Source organism: Netta rufina, assembly GCF_964035555.1.
Source record: "Netta rufina genome assembly, chromosome: 1".
Lineage (NCBI taxonomy): Eukaryota > Metazoa > Chordata > Aves > Anseriformes > Anatidae > Netta > Netta rufina.
The window spans coordinates 107400047-107419604 of NC_140123.1; the positions used below are offsets into that span (position 1 = coordinate 107400047).

At 36.4% G+C, this 19558-nt stretch overlaps 1 protein-coding gene across 3 annotated transcripts in view; it reads right to left on the minus strand.

Annotated features, from left to right (window-relative positions):
• Positions 1-19558, minus strand: part of GBE1 (1,4-alpha-glucan branching enzyme 1) — a 176927-nt gene that overhangs the window by 65599 nt on the left and 91770 nt on the right. For all 3 annotated transcript variants that reach the window (XM_084284215.1, XM_084284214.1, XM_084284213.1), the window contains exons 8-11: positions 8175-8290; positions 7830-7957; positions 3230-3328; positions 257-367 (exon numbers count right to left, since the gene is read on the minus strand). In XM_084284215.1, coding sequence (XP_084140341.1) covers positions 257-367; positions 3230-3328; positions 7830-7957; positions 8175-8290 — 454 coding nt within the window. The remainder of the gene's footprint in view (positions 1-256; positions 368-3229; positions 3329-7829; positions 7958-8174; positions 8291-19558) is intronic.

A 19558-nucleotide genomic window follows, 5' to 3' on the forward strand; every position in this document is an offset into this window, starting at 1 on the left:
GTTAGAAAACAAAACTGAAAAGATAACACCACTCAGCCATGCATGGCAGGATTCTTTTACTAAAAAGGAAGCTCAAAACCAAACCAAAATAAAAAAGAACAAAAACAAACAAACAAACAAACAAAAAAAACCACAAGCAGCATACCAGACCTGCCCATCTCAAATCTAGGCTCAATTTTAAAAACAAAAACCTGCTAAACCTCTAAACTTTATCTTTTACTTGCTTATATATGGAAAAAAAAAACAGGTACCATACCTGGTCATGGCTCTCTGCATATGCAATACATTTTTCTTCATACCGCCTGTTTGTTAATGTATACACAATATTTCCCATATTCCAGTCTTCATCTTTCAGCTCCTTAATGATCTACAGAAATTAAGGAAATATCATTCACAGGTCACTTCTGTTTAAGTACAAGCCTTGTACTGCCTTTCTTCATTATATTGGCACAGCAATTTCCAATAAACTGTGGACTTCAACTTTTCCTGCTACCAAGCTTTGACATGATGAGCTCTCTCTGGTGATCCAAAGAGATAACTTGCATACTTTGTTTCCCCTGTACTCCCATGTATCAATAGGGAAAACAGGACCTGGCACCTATCACGTAAGTCCTTTGATACAGTGGGGCATATGATTTACGAGCCGCAACAGAACACTGCACCAAAAACTGGGAAGAAATATCTGCACAGACCTACCTACATAAGGTATTGAAACATGTCCTGTATTTCAAGTAACCTTGGCATATGGCACCGTCCTTCGTAACTATAGCTTAAGTACTGAGCTGTGCTGTGGAGAATGGCACGTTGCAAGATTGCACCTATGCTGCTGCCATGAAGCGTACAATACATGTACAGTGAGAATCTGCTTAGCACAGGGACTTCCACATTCCCTGATCTGCAAATTCCAGCTCAGTTCCAAACCAGTTTGAATGCCTGAGTTTTGGAATACAAAACATACTTTATTTTCTGCCATGTTAGCTTTTTTCTTTTTTAAGCAATTTAACAAATCACATCAATAGCAATTTTCTGCCTCACATGATACTATTTCCCTCTTCTAAATCTAGCCTAATTTCACCGTTTTCTTTTTCTATAAGGCTTTATTATTCTCCATTGTTCACTCCAGTTTAAACATGTATATATATGCATGATGTATACATAAAAAGGTATATATGTCACGTACATGATAGATAAAAAGATAAAAAGGCAGTGACAAAGAAGGCTGATGTGATCCCATAAAATTTAGCATTCCTATTTTAACTATGTACTCCTAAACAACTTTTTCCCCCCAGCCTGAGTTCTTGCCCTGAAAACATTCAGGCACCTATGCAGCATCCTATTATATACTAGGTCTATGTTAAACCTGACCTATTGAACCCACTGTTACAGCAACTACTTTTTCAGTTACAGGAACTACTTTTTACAAATCCCTCAGAACAAGCTCATGGATCCCTGGAGATCCTTCAGGTCTAAAACTGCTTTTAGGAAGTTGCCCAGAAAAACATGCTTTTAGAAGGTACATACTTAAAAGCTGGAGAGAAATGTAAGCAAGCAGTCTAGGAAAAAACAAACAAACAAACAAAAAAAAAAACAACAGTCGATAGACCTTGCTTCTAAGTTTCCTCTTCCAGTCCTTTTAGCTTCACTTCTATCTTGAGAAGTGCAGTAACAGAAGCACACGCATAACCTCTTCTTCCACCTCAAGATCTTCTGTTGTGATTACTTATTTGCAGTTTCCTCATCAAGAACATTTCTGCCTGCATGTCCCTACGTTCTTGCACAATCACACTCCTACATAATCTGAGTATGCTGGGAAAGAGCCTAGACCGTAACAGCTGAGTTTACACCCAACATCCCATCAGCATACCAAACATTCACCTGCTGCTTCTGGAAGCTTTCTCCCCAGTTAAAGGACAGAACTTACTGCAGGATAGGCATGCTTCCTCTCTGTATATTGAAAATTAAAATAAGCAGCTCACAGCAGAGATGGCCAAAATAGATTATAATTTGTTATAAAGTTTTCTTCTAAAATTGTAGTTTTTTTTTTTGTTTTGTTTTGTTTTTTGTTTTTGTTTTGTTTTGTTTTTTCCTCCCCTGTGTAATATTTTTACCAGGAAATCACTCGTCTTTACAAGTCAGAGAGTGTTAGGGAAGCTGAAGGTAGAAGGAAAAAAACAACCACTAAGACCATCACAACAAGGTTTTTTCTTTGTTACTACAGACTTACGAGCCCTCACTGCATCCAGAATCTGAACTACACACTCTGAAGTTTAGTAATGATCTTAGAAAAGCTGGCAAGTTTGTCTTCCACATGAAAAAAAGTTTAAAAACTATTTTTCAACCAATCTGCCCTCTACCTCCTAGTTACAAAAGTGAAAGACGCTGAAGATAAGTTAATTCACTTTTTATTTTAAGCTACTCACTACATTTATTGAAGCATTAATGTTCATATAAAACATTTACTGTTTTCAGATTATCATGATACACCCAGGGATTTGGATGCAATCTTATATTTAACTGAAGAGCATTTTCTTAAACATCAGTAAAAGCCTTTTGAGATCATTTATTGTTTCATTCTTTTTCTTGTGATCCTCTGTATTAAGCAAAAGGTGATTTTAATCCTTATCAAAGTCAATGTTTATTAGTACATTATTGCTCTTGAAGAGCATTTACAGACTTTTATTATTCTTTTTGTAACCCCTTGGTACTGATTGGTGGTGTTAGTGTAATTTGCCTGTGATTACTTTGGTTAAATTTTCAGCTCTATCGATCCTCCATGCCAATTGTTATGCCCAATTTTAGTAGGGTTCATTGTATGATTCTGTTTGTTTGTTTTTAATAAGATAACCATATGCACATAAATTATTTATCTGTTCATATTCAATATAGAATGCACATCATACTGCTGCTGCAAGATACAGGTTATTTCAAACAAAATGAATATATATCTATTGCATTTTATGAAGAAAAAAAAAAATCAGCTAGAATGCAAAGAATAGCCCATGATGTTACTCATCTTCTGAAACCTAAGATATGATATCTGACAGCTCTCATTTCAGCCGCTAATATCTGTACTCAAGACTGTCAGAACTTATTTTAATAGGGCATTAAGTTAACAGATAAGGGAGACTAAAATTCATCAGCAGAATTCCAAAGTGTTTCTCTGTATGCGTAGTTAGAGAAACATACCATTTTGAGGAGCAGAACATATTTTTAGAACACCTTTCCTTACCTGTATCCACTTATCTGGAATAGCCATGGCTAGTCGATAATCAAATCCTCCTCCTCCCTCTGCAACAGGACGGCAAAGAGCTGGCATTCCAGAAACATCCTTAAATAAAACACAACATAATTTGGCTATCATTGCAATCACTAGTTCAGAGTTTCCACCGTACAATAGTACTGTAGTACACAGGCACTCTGTAAACTAAACATCTTCAAAGATTGACAGGGGGACAAGGGAAGGGAGAAAAATCAGGTGATTACAACAGCGAGACTTACTATTTGAATGCAAAAGTTACAGGGTAGCATTATGGCTTGTCTCATCAAATACTCCACTACAAAGCATTTTAATAGAATAGATATTTGAAGAGAAAGAGACCTTAGTAGAGACAGAATTTGAAATAATTAGCTCTCTTGAGCTCCAAGTAATCAATAGCAAGTAGAAAGTAGTCAACAAAAGACAAATTAAACTTTCGTTTTGTTTATTGATATTTTGCATAAGGAATGGCATAAAAATAAGAAGCTGAATAAAGCACAGTAAGAAAGAAAAATACAATCTCTACCCTTTCCCTAAACACAAAAACAAAACTATTGATCCAGCTAACCCTGGAAAGTAACATGCTCTTATTGCATAGTTTTCCAGTTTCATGTTCATAAAGGCTGATCACTCTTAAATTTGTCATTCAAAGTTTTTAAAATAAATTACTTATTTCACCACTTTATTAGAGAGTTGTGTCACATAACATCTTTTCTTCTAAAGTTTGCTTATCTGCGTAGAAAATGCAAATCCTCACATAATTGCAAAATACCTATCAGCACTCAGCTGTATTACCTTATGCAAGCGAGAAGTCATTCTGCCGCAATGGTTATGGATTAACATACACCGCTTTTGTGTCTACTCAAGAGTTTATGGAATTAAATTTTGACTAGAACTATGGCTTCATTAGAAAGCTCACTCTGGTTTTCTGGATTCAATCCAGTTTTCAATCAAATTGCTGCATTAGACTAGATGAAGGCGCAAGAGATCCCCAGAAAAGTATCTTAAACCAGAACCTTAACTCATTGTAAAATCTGTACTAACAATGCAATAACAATGCAAAATTCAGACTTTCCATGTCCAAATCTTTCACTTCAGAGTGAAAAATGTATTTGTACTTAGAGTTATATATATATATATATATATATATATATATATATATATACACGCATGGCCACCTGCCAACGTTGACAGAGGTGAAGAAACAGACCGCACCATCATAAAGCTCATGTATGGCATCCTTGGGGAAAGTGTGGAGTGCAGAAAGAAGGCAGGCTGCCATTCAGGGGTACCTTGACTGGCTGTAGCAACCTAGAAGTTCAACAAGGGCAAATGCCAAATCCTGCCCCTGGGATTGACTCAGGGCAGACTGGGGACTGCCAGGCTGGGGAGCTGCTCTGCTGGAAGGGCCTGGGCTGGCAGCACGCTGAGCATGAGCTAACCTCCTGTCCTGGCAGCAGAAACGGCCGGCAGCATCCTCAGCTGAGTGAAAAGACAGGGGATCAAAGGAAGGGATTATCACAACTCACTCAGCAGTCATAATACCACAGAGAAAACTGCATCCACTTTCTCCTCCTTACCCCTGTCCTCGGTTAAAGACAGACCCTGCCAAACTGCTAGGAAGTTTAGCAGGAGGTTACCAGGACAGCTGGACCTGGAGCACATGCCCTGGGAAGGGTGGCTGAGGGAAAGGAGTTGTTCAGTCAGGGGAAGAAGGGGCTACAGGGGACAGAACAGCAGCCAGCGCCTGAGGAGGCTACTGAGAAAGACAGAGAGACTCTTTTGTGAGATAGCAGGAGAACAAGTGACAAAGGTCCTAAATTGATACAGGGATGGTTCTAGCTGGATATAAGTATAACAAACAAACATTTACAAGTTTCCAATAAATAAGCTCTGGAACATGTTGCCCAGAGTGGTGTGAGATATGTCCCTGAAGATTTTCAAGACCAACGAGACAAAGCCCTGAGCAACCAACCTAGTGCAAGTTGAGTGTTGAACCTATGCTGAGCAAGAGGTTAGTCTAGATTACCCTATTTCTCTTCATACATGAACAAACCTATTATTTATTTTGAAGTATTTATCAAGATTTACGTATTTCACACACAATTTCTCTCTTTCAATTTACTGAAGAAAATTAATAGCAGAGTTAAGTATAGGAATAGCCATACTGAAGGAAAGTACAAGCAGTTTTAAAAGTGAAAAACTAGCTATGAAAAGAATTTCTGCACCCGCACAGTACTTTTTACAATACTGATTCTCCTTATGTAGACATCTTCAAAACATAGAATCATTATGGTTGGAAAAGACCTCCAAGATCATCCGGTCCAACCATACCCCTACCATCAATGTCACCCACTAAACCATGTCCCTAAAGCACCACATCCAACCTCTCCTTAAATACCCCCAGGGATGGTGACGCCACCACCTCCCTTGGCAACCCGTTGCAATGCCTGACTGCTCTTTCTGAGAAGAAATGTCTCCTCATTTCCAACCTAAACCTCCCCTGGCACAACCTGAGGCCATTCTCTCTAGTGCTATCACTGCTGACCTGTGAGAAGAGGCTGACCCCCAGCTCCCCACAACTTCCTTACAGGTAATTGTAGAGAGCAATGAGGTCTCCCCTGAGCCTCCTCTTCCCCAGACTGAACAACCCCAGCTCCCTCAGCCACTCCTTAAGACTAGAGATTCCACATGTTGTACATCTTAAAGATTAGCAAAGTAGATTTTCTTTCTAAATGTTTAGATACTAGAAAAGGAAATTCAATATTTCTGCTAAATCAGTCAAAGAATAAAAGCAGGACCAGCACTCTCCAAAACACCAAACCTGAAATAAAAGCCTCATCTGTGATGCCTACCAGGCCAAGGATGTGCATCTGAGATTTAAATAGCACCTACTGACTTTATTCACTATTTTTAAATTCATATTTAGGGAAATAAAATTGGAAATTTAATATTTATTATATCCACCTATATCTAAAAAGTTTGCCTGAACACTAAAAAAATCCATTAGTACTATGTTCAGTATATCTTCATATTCAGATATAGTTCGCCAAATTTCTAAGCAGTTGCTCACATCTTAGTTTGACATGAGCTGCATATAAAGAAATGAAATCACTGCAGGAGGGATTTTTTTGCCTGTTTGTTTTTATATCATGCCTGAAGGTTTTACATTTTCCTTAACACTTTTTTTTCCAAATTACACAAAATCTTAATCCCAGTTTTACGGAAAAGACCAAATGAAAAATAAGCATGCAGTCAGTAATATCTAAAAATTTAGGAACTACTAAGATGGTGAATGCACAGAATATTAAAAAGCTGTGCAAGTTATCCATCAAATAATTAAGGAATGTATTATCATTAATTATGGCTAGACAAAAACATATTTTACTCATGGAGCTCTCATTCCATCATCACTATAAGAAAGCAAAATTCCTCATTGCCTTTTGCAATTTTCAGTTATGCCAACAGTTCCTCCTTCTGAAAGTCTCCTTTAACCATGGAACACATTGGTCAAATTTCTGTTCCGTATAGTGACTGCCTTAAACTGAAGAATATCATATTGAAACAGAAGCAGTTTTCAACTCAAGCACAAGAAACTGAAGAGGCATATTATTAAAAATAAAAACAACTCTACAACTCTTATACCATGTAATATAAGCAGATTGAACTTAAAATTGGTTATAATCTGTCTTCCTAGAAAATAAGTCATCTCACACACACAATAACTTGCTTCAAATAAGCCTACAGATTAATGAAACCACCTCAACTTTATTATTAATTGCTTACCAGATGCTGTTTTTGATAGCCTGCCATTAAGCTTTTAGCTGTTTTTGTTTATAATGCAAACTTATCATAAGTAAAAAAAAAAATTTAAAAAAAAGCACAATTTTGTTTTCCCAAGGAGGAACTAGGAACTCTAATCCAAAAATGTTTTATTAACAATCTGTATAGTCCATAATGACATGAGATAGATGCAACTTTTTTAAAATGAAGAGATATTTAAATATAACAATAGAAGAATCCTCAAGGTTTACAAGAATTACTCATTTAGATAAAGAGATAAAATATCATTGAAAACTCAACCAAACTTAAATACAGTTATTTATTCCCTCAAAAACCTACGGAAATTTAATACTAAATATAAATTAGCACATAAATTCAGCATTTATAAATTTACCACAATTATTATGAAGAACAGTTGTCAATTATGCCATTATAATTTAAAACATGCAAAACAGCACAAGGGCTGTTAAGATTTAGTACCATGAATTGCTAGTGACAAATGGCAATCATGCAAAAACTTTGAACTAATGAAAACAAACCTCATTCAAGGAGACTGGGGGGAGAGGGGTAATCCCCACATCAGTTAATGACCCAATAACACAGAAAATTCACAAAATGTGTATTCCACTTGTTTTTCCTCACAAGACAAAGTCTTTCTCCTAATTAATATTTGTCAGCTTATATTGTTCCTTGAGTACCTGAGGTGTGACTTGATAATTACCAGGAAATTCAAATCCCAAAGCAAACTAATCAATATTATGTCACTGAGTATGGTAAATTCTGATTTTACCTCTGCTATGGTTATGCATTCTGGATGCAAGAAGTTAACCATGTGGTTGGCCAGCATTAGATAACACAAAGCATCTTCATCCACATGTAGGCCAAAATATTCATTGTAATCCCCACTGAATCCTGTGCCTATAAAGACATGAAGTTTAAAGGACACAGTTATATTTTTAAACACATTTTGCTACACACAAATTGCTATTCATAATTTCAAATCTGTCAATGTAACAGCACAATAAGATGAATTATTGTCTGAATTTTGAGCATTCAGTGAACTTTTGTATCACCATTTCCACAGTAACAGAACTATAACAGGACTACTTAGATTAGAGTTGACCAAATTACTTACCAATTCCATGATGGTGATACAGCATAGATGTAACACCATCAAATCGGAAGCCATCAAAGCCATAATCTTCGATCCACATTCTCAGATTGGAAAGAAGGAATCTCAAAACTTCCCAGCTAAAAAAAAAAAAACACGGAAAATTTTAGAAACCGTGAAAGTAACTGGAGTTCGTTATATAGTGTTCCTCACTTGAATATATACTACTTATACTGGACTTTTACCTTTTTAATGGCTTTTTCCTCATTTCCTGAATCCCTGTCTTTTACTGAACATAATTAAGATTGCAGATGGGAGCTTACAGTATCTATATATACACGGCTACCTATATATACATACCTATATAGGTTATAGTTTTAACATGTTTTAACACAGTATGTGTCACTGTATATCTGCAACTCTAAAGACAATTACACTCTGTGAGAACAGATCTTACAAAATGGAACAGAAAAAGCACAGAAGCGTAGAATGGTTTGGGTTGTACGAGACCTTAAAGATCATCTGGTTCCAATCCCCCAGCCATGGGCAGGGACACCACCCACAAGACCAGGTTGCCCAAAGCCCCATTCAGCCTGGCCTTGAGCACCTCCAGGGATGGGGCATCCATGGTTTCTCTGGGCAACCTGTTCCAGTGCCTTACCACCCTCAGAGTAAAGAATTTCTTCCTTATGTCTAATCTAGAGCCTACCCTCTTGTAGTTTAAAACCATTACCCCTTCTCCTGTCACTACACTCCCTGACAAGGAGTCCCTCCTCAGCTTTCCTGTAGGCCCCCTTTAGGTATTCAAAAGGAAAGTATATGAGGTAGGATTTATTTCCCAAGATTTTATGGATTTACAGTAATTCCTAGGCCAAACAAAAGTTGAATTCTTTTTTTCCCCTTCCTTAAATTATGCATACAAATCACATATCACCAGTAGGTTTTTAGCACCAAATCATCTACTGTGTTACAGAACTTCTTAAAGTGCAGACTAATGGAAGTTGAGATATTTGCAATTCAGAACAACAGTAATGGTATAGAACAAACACACAAACAAGGCATGGACAGTAAAACATAAATATAAAAGAGTTTTCCAAGTGATTAAGCACATAGAGGCATTTGTGAACAGAATTCATAACAAAGAGCAGAATGGTTTCTCAGTTTTCCCACTGTTCGCAAACAGTTTTCCTACTGAAACTACTAAGACCTACAATAGTAGGTCTTTTTTTTTTTTTTCTTCACATGACCTAAGACCTACAGTAGTAGGTCTTAGTAGTTTCAAAACCACAAGTGTCTTGCTTCCCTTGGTCACCTGCTGTGCCCCTGCCCTCTGACACTCTCAGCTCAGGCTGCATCAGCTGCATCTCCTGTGAACTAAGGCTTCCAGACAGTTCATCCATCTCAACTAACCCCATGAGGTGCCAAATGCTTTTTTGCCCACATCTTCAACATTTGCCAGCATTACAGCTCATCTCATACCAATTTCCCAACACAGCATAACTACGATCCCACCTGTTACCAAGTTTGTGCCCAAGGAGAAGGGGAAGCTCCACAGAAGCATGCAGGGTCTCACCCATCACCCTCTGCTGGGCAAAATGGAAGGGCTACACCTTGCTCAAAGTGCATTAGGCTGTATCACAATTATAATTTACATATGCACATAGCTGGTGCTAGCCAATGAAGGTGTCCCTTTCTATGTTTCATTTAGCAGATACCAGAGGCAGTACACTCATGAAGCTATTATATCACAAGAAAAAAAAAAAGGTTTTAGCAAACTAACATCCCAACCTTCCTTCCTTCCAGAACCTTCCTCATATGAAGGCTGCTTTAAATCTGAAAACACGGGGACACCCTAGACATACCATGAAGCTGGTAAAATCCTGATCTCAGTGAATAGCCAATTTTTATTTACCTCAATGTGATTAGAATATTTCTGCTTTTCTTCACATGCTCTGCACTATATAAAAACATAAGTATTATCAAATTGGAAATTCCAATTTGATAATAATAATAAATAATAAATTGGATAATTTGCCAGCATTTCCTAGCTTTCAGCATATTGTCTTGATTCTGTAATGTAATACCTTTTGGGGGCATATATTACATAACTTTTTTTCCAGCCAAATATTTAATTCACAAGATAATACTACAGTAGGAAGATCTCTGTAGCTTGTCTGTAGAACCTTTTATATGTTTCTTATTTCTAAGGTGAAATGATTAGCAATGAATGAAAAATAAAGAAACATAATGCTCTGATAGTGAAAGGATTAGAAAGGTATTGACATTCTTGTGAACTGGTAAACTTGTCACTTAAAAAATGCAGCTTTTTCTAATACTTGCTGTATCTTTTCCTGACCCAACATCAATTTTGCAGAAAGCTCCTTGCTGTAAGCTAAACGCTGTACAGCTACTGCTGACTTTTGCTCATAGTGATAAAAAATAATCTCTCAAGATTAAGATAACACATGTACAAAGAGTAGTTTAATTGCCACAAGCACTAGTCAGACTTGGGAGCTGGTTTTCCTCATTACAGACTGCTTGACCTTAAAATTCTTAAGATGATGAAGAGGATTTGCACATTTGTAAAACACACAGTTCCCAAGATGGGTAACATATGTAATTTTTCCACAACTGCTGGCACTGAAAACTGATCTTTGGAAAAAAAAGATGTAGAACCATTATGAAAATAAATTGTAATGACTTTTACATGAGGAAGTGACTACAGATAAGAATAAACAAGATGAATTTGCTGAACCAAAAGATCAATTAGCAAATTGATGACTTCAAAAACCTGAGTAGGCGCAGCAGATGTTTTCCAGCCATCTGATTGCACATGGGAGAGAAGATTGTAAATAAATAAACAGTTAAATAAACTCTGTTTCTCATATAAACTTGGGTGGGGGGGAGGGGGAAAATGAAAAGAATTTCTACCAAAAATGTCAAATAAAAGCAACTATATTGATCTTTAGGGAGATAACTACATAACTCCAAAATAAGAGACTGAATAATGGTTTCAAAGAAACATGCAACTCACAAATCATACAGAGGTTTGTGATTTCATCCAAGTCAATTTGTTTACAGGAGCAGCAGCATTAGAAATAGAAATTGACATAAGTAACAAAACTTTGCAGAATTGCGGTAGAGGCTAAAATCATAGCAGAATTGAAATATATCCACCATATGAGCAATAACTCAGTAACATTCCTAGAAGAAAAATTTCCTAATTTTACAGACAGATATGCAAACTGGGTAGCATTCATTAAAAATGTAATTTCTTTTGAGCAGAAGTCATATCTTAACTTATATCCTAACAGTCTCTCATATCTTTGCATACCACATAAGAAATTCTTTCAATGCTTTCATGGAAGAAGAGAAAAATATATGCTATGCTAGCAAAAGGAACCAAATGGTTTACAGTGTAAATTAAAGCACTTCAGAATTCACTCAGACATTACTCAAAACAAAGAAGATCTTTTCAGAGAACTCTTACTGTTTTTTTCCCCCACCTTTGGGCCAATAACTTACACATTTCAACTGAGAAATTTGCTTTAAGTGAAATGAGCATATATCTACTTAGATGACCTGGTTTCACAAGGTGATGTGGAATTTAACAACTTTCCTGTACTAGGTCAGCAGAAAACCTGTGGTACTGCTTATAAATCACAATTCTTATTTTTCTACTGCTGTACTAATAAGACAGTAAAATAATGATTTGTTCTAAAAAAAAAAAAAAACAACACTAAATTCCAATCCATGATGAACATGAAATATTCAGATGCGAGTAATGCATTTAAACCAGTTAAATTTTGTCACTACGAACAAAAAAAAATAATATTGTCTGTACCTAAAACAGTTTGAAGCTGCAGTTCTTGAAGCATATTAATGTTGACATTCAGGAACTGCATTTATTATGTATTATAGAAAACGCGTGGAACTGCTGACAGTATAAGAATCGAGACACTTATGATGATTTACCTGTTTTCAATTCTTAGTGTATAATTAACTTAACACATAATAGCATTGAATTGCTGAAATATTACTTTTGGAATTATTCCCTAACATTTCAACAGTTGACTGGCTTAATTTCCAGCAAAGGATTACTAAACATAATAATAACGGAATTGGCATTCAGTCTGATAATGCTAACTCCCAGTGAACCCGATTAAAAGTTATTTTCTGAAAGAAGTATGTATAGCACAGAGCTGATACAGAGATTTTCTTTTTTTCCCTGCACTGTTAGTCAGCATATACCTTTTTACCTGTTACTCAGAGGCACTTTGTTTACAGAGCAATACAAAAGGTAACAGCTATTACCCCTATTTGGAAGAAAGAAACAAAGAATCACCTGTGTATATCCACCTCCTTCTTTTATGTGGAAAAGCAATTCCTTGCTCTCCTTCACTGTCGCCAAGACCCCCAGCATCACCAGCCACGAGGGACCGAAAAGCAGCAGCAGAGCAGACACTCACTTTTTATCTGAGGCAAGATTCCCACTACCATGGCTAGACCACTTGATCCCTGCACTCATAATCCTACAAAATGCCTTTCTACGTTAGCATAAACCTCTCTGTATCATTCAACATAACATGAAACAGCCATTAAGAGACCAAAAGAACATCTGCTCAGTACAGATCAAGATCTAAGCTGCATTTTGTCTCTGAATTGAACTGTATAGAAAACAAAGAGCTATCCCCCTGGGGCCTATGGTGATCTGTGAGCAGAAGCGGTCAGCATCAACACATCACTCCACCTGTATCAGTCCCAAGAAGCAGTGAGTTGTCTCTTTTCCCCACAGGAACAACCACAGAGGCACAGATGTAGAGTGCTACTTTCTCCAGACACAGGATTTCTGAAATTGCATTGCATGGCTGCCTTCTGGAGAGCCAGGAAGGAAACAAGCCATTACGTTTCAGCAGCATTATGTTTCCTCACATTTCAAAACTAATATTGAGACAAAATAACTTATAAGGAAAAAGCTTATTCTGAAAACAAAGAATATGAACTAATGTTAGTAGCACAGATATCAATAATACTGAGGTGAGAAGTTGCAAGACAATAAGGCTTTTTGTTTACCATACACTGATTTTTTAACATTATTTTAAAATAAACAAAAGGCACTTGACACATGTTCCAAGGACGTGACAATGTTCTAAGGACAGAGAAATATAAAGAGCTTCTAAGTTTCAATCAAATTCTAGTTGCAGGAGGTCTGACAAAAGCTTTCAAAATTACTACAAAAGTCTTGAACTATTCAAGTTGTAGTTTTTAATTAATAAAAGAAAAATACATTCCCAGTACAGACAACCAATCCAATGGACAATCCGTGTATTGTCATATTCCCTTTGGTCAAGCAGTTCAAGTTGTTGTAGAATAAAAGTGAGCTGAGGACCAAGGGAGAACTTAGAGGTTACATGCATCAGTTGAAAAAGTCTTTACTTCTGTCTGTCACAGAGACAGAAGTACAGGGCTGAAGCCTGAAACTAACACTTTCAATAACAATAGACCTTTACTCACACACAAGCTTGGAAAAATGCTACTCATATTGTACTTCCTTGGGAAAGTTTATAGGTATAAGCTTGCAATTCTCTCATTTTACTAGTGTTACTGTCTCAAGATTTCCTTAATGGGGAGCTGGGTCATTAAAGACAACTTATCTGCATCTTTCAGCAACATCTGATGAAGAGAAGCACTTTTTTTCCCCTGAATCATCCAAATTTAAAGTATTAGCTCTAGATCTACCCCCGAGCTTTATCCTTAGTTATCAAATATCTTAATTACCTCAGTCTTCTCCTTTCCCACTTACTACCTACAATCTTACTACTGTACCTCTGTTCTCTGCATTGTGAGGTTTTGTTGTTTGTTTTAAAGAGAAATGGATCCATGCCACGACCTTTCTGTTTCACTTGATTAGGTTATGCTCACTTTGCTACCTGTACAGAATTCGTAATACTGAAAGCAGACAGTTCATCTTCTGAGATACAGCAAAGATGTTGACAGTGCCAAACAGAAGACTAGTAACCTTTGATCTCTGCTCTGCAAAACAGCTTTATCTTTTAAATGATATTTCAAATGAAAAAGCATGACACTAAATAACACAAGTAATGGTAGATTACAGCTCTGAGTTTTATCTTTCCTACAGGTCCAGCAGGATAACCAAAATATTTAAAAATATGACCTCAACTGCCAATTAGATAGCTTGGTCTGAAGATTTAATGACCAAATTTCCTTACAGTTAAATCAAAGTCCTCACTTTGGAAATCCTGACTGACATAGCAAGTTCTTGGGACCCAAGCACAGAACAAACAGAACCCTCTACTGAAAAAGAACGCCCACTATCCACTGCAAGTGGTTGAAAGGTTTTGACAAACCGTGACTGCTATGCAACTAAAACTTTAGAGTGATCTGCCTGCATGTAAACGGCACTGTTACACTAGAAAGGGGAGACAGACCTATATTATGGACACATGAAAGAATTTGAACTATAAATAAAGAAAAACAAAAATGCTGCACCTCTGAAATCAGCAGAGACAAGCAAAGGTGAGTACTCAGGCAGGCATTTGAAGGCATACCAGATCTTAGCTTCAGGAGCTACAGCGACAACATCCCTCTAAGGCAGTGCTAGATTATACTTGCCTTGTCAAATGCCTATTTGTGTCTGTTCTAGACAATCACCCTTTTATCAAACCTTAAAGTCCAGATGTCTGCACCAGAATACAGCAGTGACTGAAGACCAGACTGGTCTAAGTACTGGTCTTGAAGCCAGACTGTTCTGCCCTGAGACCAGAAGGGAATGCAGCAGTTACGAAAGTCTGAAACACTAGATCAGGAATTAGGGCCTCAGGATGACTTCGTGATTGTGAAAAAAAAAAAAAAAGTAGTGTTAAAGTTTCTTATATTCTGACAGCCAACACTGTGGCCCTTGGGAGTGTTTTATTACTGGAAAGAACAACTTCAAGCAAAGTAGCCCTTCCGGACTTAAAGAACAAGACCTACAAGAAGACAGGTCATTCCTAATTTATCTTGTCATAGTGAGGTAAAAAAAAAATCACAAAGTAGACATAACTTGTCAACAGTCCATCTCAACCTGTTTCTGGTCAGGTATTTGAGTATCAAACCCAACATTAAATCTACCAATTGTGACAAGAGCAGCTGTGGTAGCAAAACCCAGCATTTGTTCAGACAAATGTCTGTGGAAGTCTTTTCTATGTTTTTACAGGACATTATTCCATTAAACTGGACAGTATGAGACATTAAAATGCTAACAATAAAACTTCGTATGTGACTAGTGAAATAACTCCACCAAGCCTTGCGTAAATAAATGGAAGAGACAAGGTTTTGCCTCACAGAAATGGGCAGTAAGGAAAAAAGAAGTTGAGCGTTCTTTAGAATCTGTGCCAGAGAAATGCAGGCATCTTGTGTTTTTAAGATCACATGAACAGCAAACATATAACCTAGGCACATCTAAATCCAGGAAAAATGTTTTACTTCTCGCCACGGAATTTCAGAAGTTATGCATGCTATCATAAGAAAACCAATGATATTACAAAATTACTAGACTATTTCAAATTACTCACAGAACGACTAAAAATTTTCTGTAATGGTGTAGAAATGGTTATTTTTATTAATACCTGTGGTGGAAGACATCTTTGCTTAGATGTTAACATCCCATTCCTTCAATTACAATGGAAAAGCTCAAAAGTATTTCAGAATTTCAAGATGAGCTTTCAGGAACTTGTCATTAAATATTTAAGTAGTATTATGAAAAGTCAGAAGAAGTCATCATGATGAAAGAGGAATTATTTTTAAACTTTTTTTCAGGGAGGATCTGAAATCCTTTCACAAACTAAATCATACCAGCTTCTATCAGACAACATAAAAAGTTAAACACTTAAATCAATTGTGTATAGGATTGCATGATTACTTCCATACTGTTCTTTTTATGGGCACAACTCCAACTCCATGGAGGCTACTGGCATAAGTATATGCATTTTAAAATACTTTTTAAAAACAGCACTTCTAAAAAATTTAAAAAGAGCAGCACTGATTGATATACATGTAAATTGTGATATCCAATAATCAAGCCCTAGCTGCAGAGATAGCTACAAAATCAAATGGACAAAATAGAAAACAGTGCATTAAAAACACTAACACTGCATTATGTTCAACAAAATTAGTAATGAGGAAATTATTCTTCAGAACTCAAAGCTAATGGTTACTTCATAATCTGAAGCTCTAATTCACTCTGAGAAGAGTGAATGAATGCAAAATATTAAAAAGTAAAAATGACGTCAGCAGAATAGTTTTCCTGGTTTAGCTATAGTTAAAATATTTCATTTAACTAAAGCTTTTTTTTTATTTTATTTTTTTTCCTTTGAAGAGTAAACCAGAACAGCAGCTTTGAAGATAGAGAGGTTTTTCAATTTAGTTCCAGCCAGAATTCCAGAGTCCCACATCAGACAATGCCTGTTCTGGATGCATTAGTCCATTTATAGACCCCCATAAATGCAGTGGTATGCAGCAAGATGACACTTTCATTCACAATGTTGTAAAAGATAGAATAGCAATATGCAATTAGACTTGATACACATACGATAATTAGGGAAAATTACTTAGAAATCAGCACATCTTCATTCAAGTACAAGCCATAGTTCTGAAGTCCCCAACAAAATAACACTAAGTTCTTTTCCTCTAAAATTTCTACTTCATCTGTTGGCACGAAGAAGTGCTACACAGTAAGGTCCTTCAGGAGCTATCGGCACAGATGCTCTCTCAAAGTAGCCAATATGCAGCCACATAATGCTCTCAGACATCTGAAATTACATTTGAATTCATACCTGGATCAGAATATCTTCTCTTCTGCTAAACAAGGGAAGAACAGAACCTACATTGACTCCAGAGCTTAGAAAGCCTATCTGTCATAGGAACATGAGGGCATGGGGGGCAGTCTGTTCATTCTGTTCTTGAGAATAAGAGTAAAGGAAGAAAAAGAATTTCAACCATGTAGTGCTGGATGACAGATTTGTGGACACCTTCCATAACAAGCAGAAAGTTTTTGAAATACATTAAAAATGCCTTTCAAGAATCAAACTTCCTTTAAACCTTAAGAAGGGGGCTAATCCACACTCCACATTTTCTGAATATACTCTAAGTGCTCCTAAAAATAAATTTTAAACAGATGCCAACTCCAAAGTAGATTTTTGAGAAATGAGTTTTACGCTGTAAAGAAAAAGAAAAGTTCAAGTATGCTACAGATCAGGTCCATATCATTACATCTGAAGTGCTGACAGCATATAAAACAGCACCTGATTTATTTTCTCTAAAATCCATCAGAAAATAGAGGAAAGCACTTTTCAGATGTTATCTTGTATTTGGGTTGTCATTTCAATGAGCTCCTTCTCCCTTTCTACCCTCTTCCACTCAGACCTACCATGTGCTGAAAAAGCCCAATGTATTCTTCACTGAGGTCTACTATATGGGCAGATTAATTCAAGTCCATTACTGACTCCTTACCATATTCAGTCTTATTTTGAATAGGTATGTATGCTCAGTAAGTGCACAGATGTATAGCTGGAGATTCTGATACTTTACCTTAGTTTTGAAGTTAAATTAGCGTGGCTGAACATGTACTAGGCAAACAGAAAGACTAACGTTTTGTCTAAATAAAGTTAGAGATGGAGGGTAACCACTTTTTCCCTACAGCTTCTCCCAAAGTCGCTATTACTGACCCTGGAGGCACACTGCTGTGCATCCTCATCAGCTAGTTTGTCTCAAGCACTAGTGAACATGAGGAAGCGAACTTCACTTTAAGTACTGAACACTGGTCATCTGTGCATCTAGTTCTGGATCAGAAGTTCTATACTTTATGTATAAATGCTACCTATGTGTGGTAACAAGGACACATGTACACACCAAAGGCACCAAGAGTAAGTTACATATACCCATCAAAAAGCTTTACTCACAAACAGGAATTTTTTTTTTGCAAGTACCAGATCTGGGTTCACCCCAGAAAAAGGCAAAGGCGAGATTCTGATACATGGGTCAGGAAGCAAGTTTTGTTCCCCTGACCCCTGAATTTCCCAATTTTCAGGTGTTCAAAGATTTTTGAAAGATCCATGATTTTAATTAAGCAGGTTAATTCTTCAATAACTATCTTTGTTGTATTTTGCCAATTAAACACATTTATGAATATATCTACATGACTTTACTGAAACATATTTGCACAAAGATTTTCTTCACTACAAGGATATATAGGTCACATATAGATTTACTGTATCAAGTAAGCAGCAGTGTCCTACACTTAAATTTTTCAGCCTAGTGCTATCTATGCCTGATAAGAGCACACCAAATAATATCAAAAACAACATCCAGTTATTTGCCATAAAAATTGGAGCAATAACCCAAGTATTACTCAGTAAAGGTCATGCCCTGCAAAATGTGAATATAAGAAGAGCCTTAGAGGCAAAGCAGGTATGTACTTATTCTAATGAAATGTAATATTCTTAATGCTTTTTTTGCTCAGAGAGCTTCCTTAAGTAAATATATATAAATAAAGAAGACAATTACCTGTAGTTTTAACAGAGCCTCCAGAACACACACGTTTTAAAATAAATGTCTCTAAAAACAAATAATACAAACCCCTTTAAAATGCTGATAAAGAGTACATGAATTTCAGCTAGTTTGGGTAATGTTAACACTTCTACCACATGTATTATACAAGTTATACACTTAAAAATGTGAATATTTAAAATATATTGTCTCCCAAAGTAGGTTTCCCAGCAAACATTAAATTTGCTTACTCACATAATGAATCCTGCAGATTAACGAACCAAATCTGTTGTTCTGCAGCATACAACAGCACTACCAAACATGAGATTCAGGACTTCCATAACTGAACTGAGATCTTGAACTTTGCAAAGCCGTTTACCCTCCCACACTGGGTTCACTTTCAAATTAAGTCTGCATGCAAGTGAAGAAACAGCCAAACTATGATATATCAAATGACTGAAGCTCTTAAATAGAACATTATACTGAATGTTCCCAATAAAAGAGCACCTGAGACATAAGAAGGGGATAGGTGAATAATCAAACTTCAAGGGATATTTAACTGCTTTGTAGTGAGGTGTTTTTCCCCCTGAAATACTATGCTATTATACATATGTAGAAAAACAGAAAATTTTCCTTGACTTTTCGTTATTTCCTACATAAGAAACCAAAATTACACCCTCCTTGATTCATTCTATTAGCAGTTATAAAATATTAAATACTTGGTAACCTATTAACATTTTTAAGCTCTACTTTCTCAAAATGATCTTATTAAAAACTGAAGAGTGTTTTCTGTAAACATAATTTCCTTTATCACTTTAAAATACCTTTTCCCAGAATGAGACACAAATTACTTCAAAGACTGA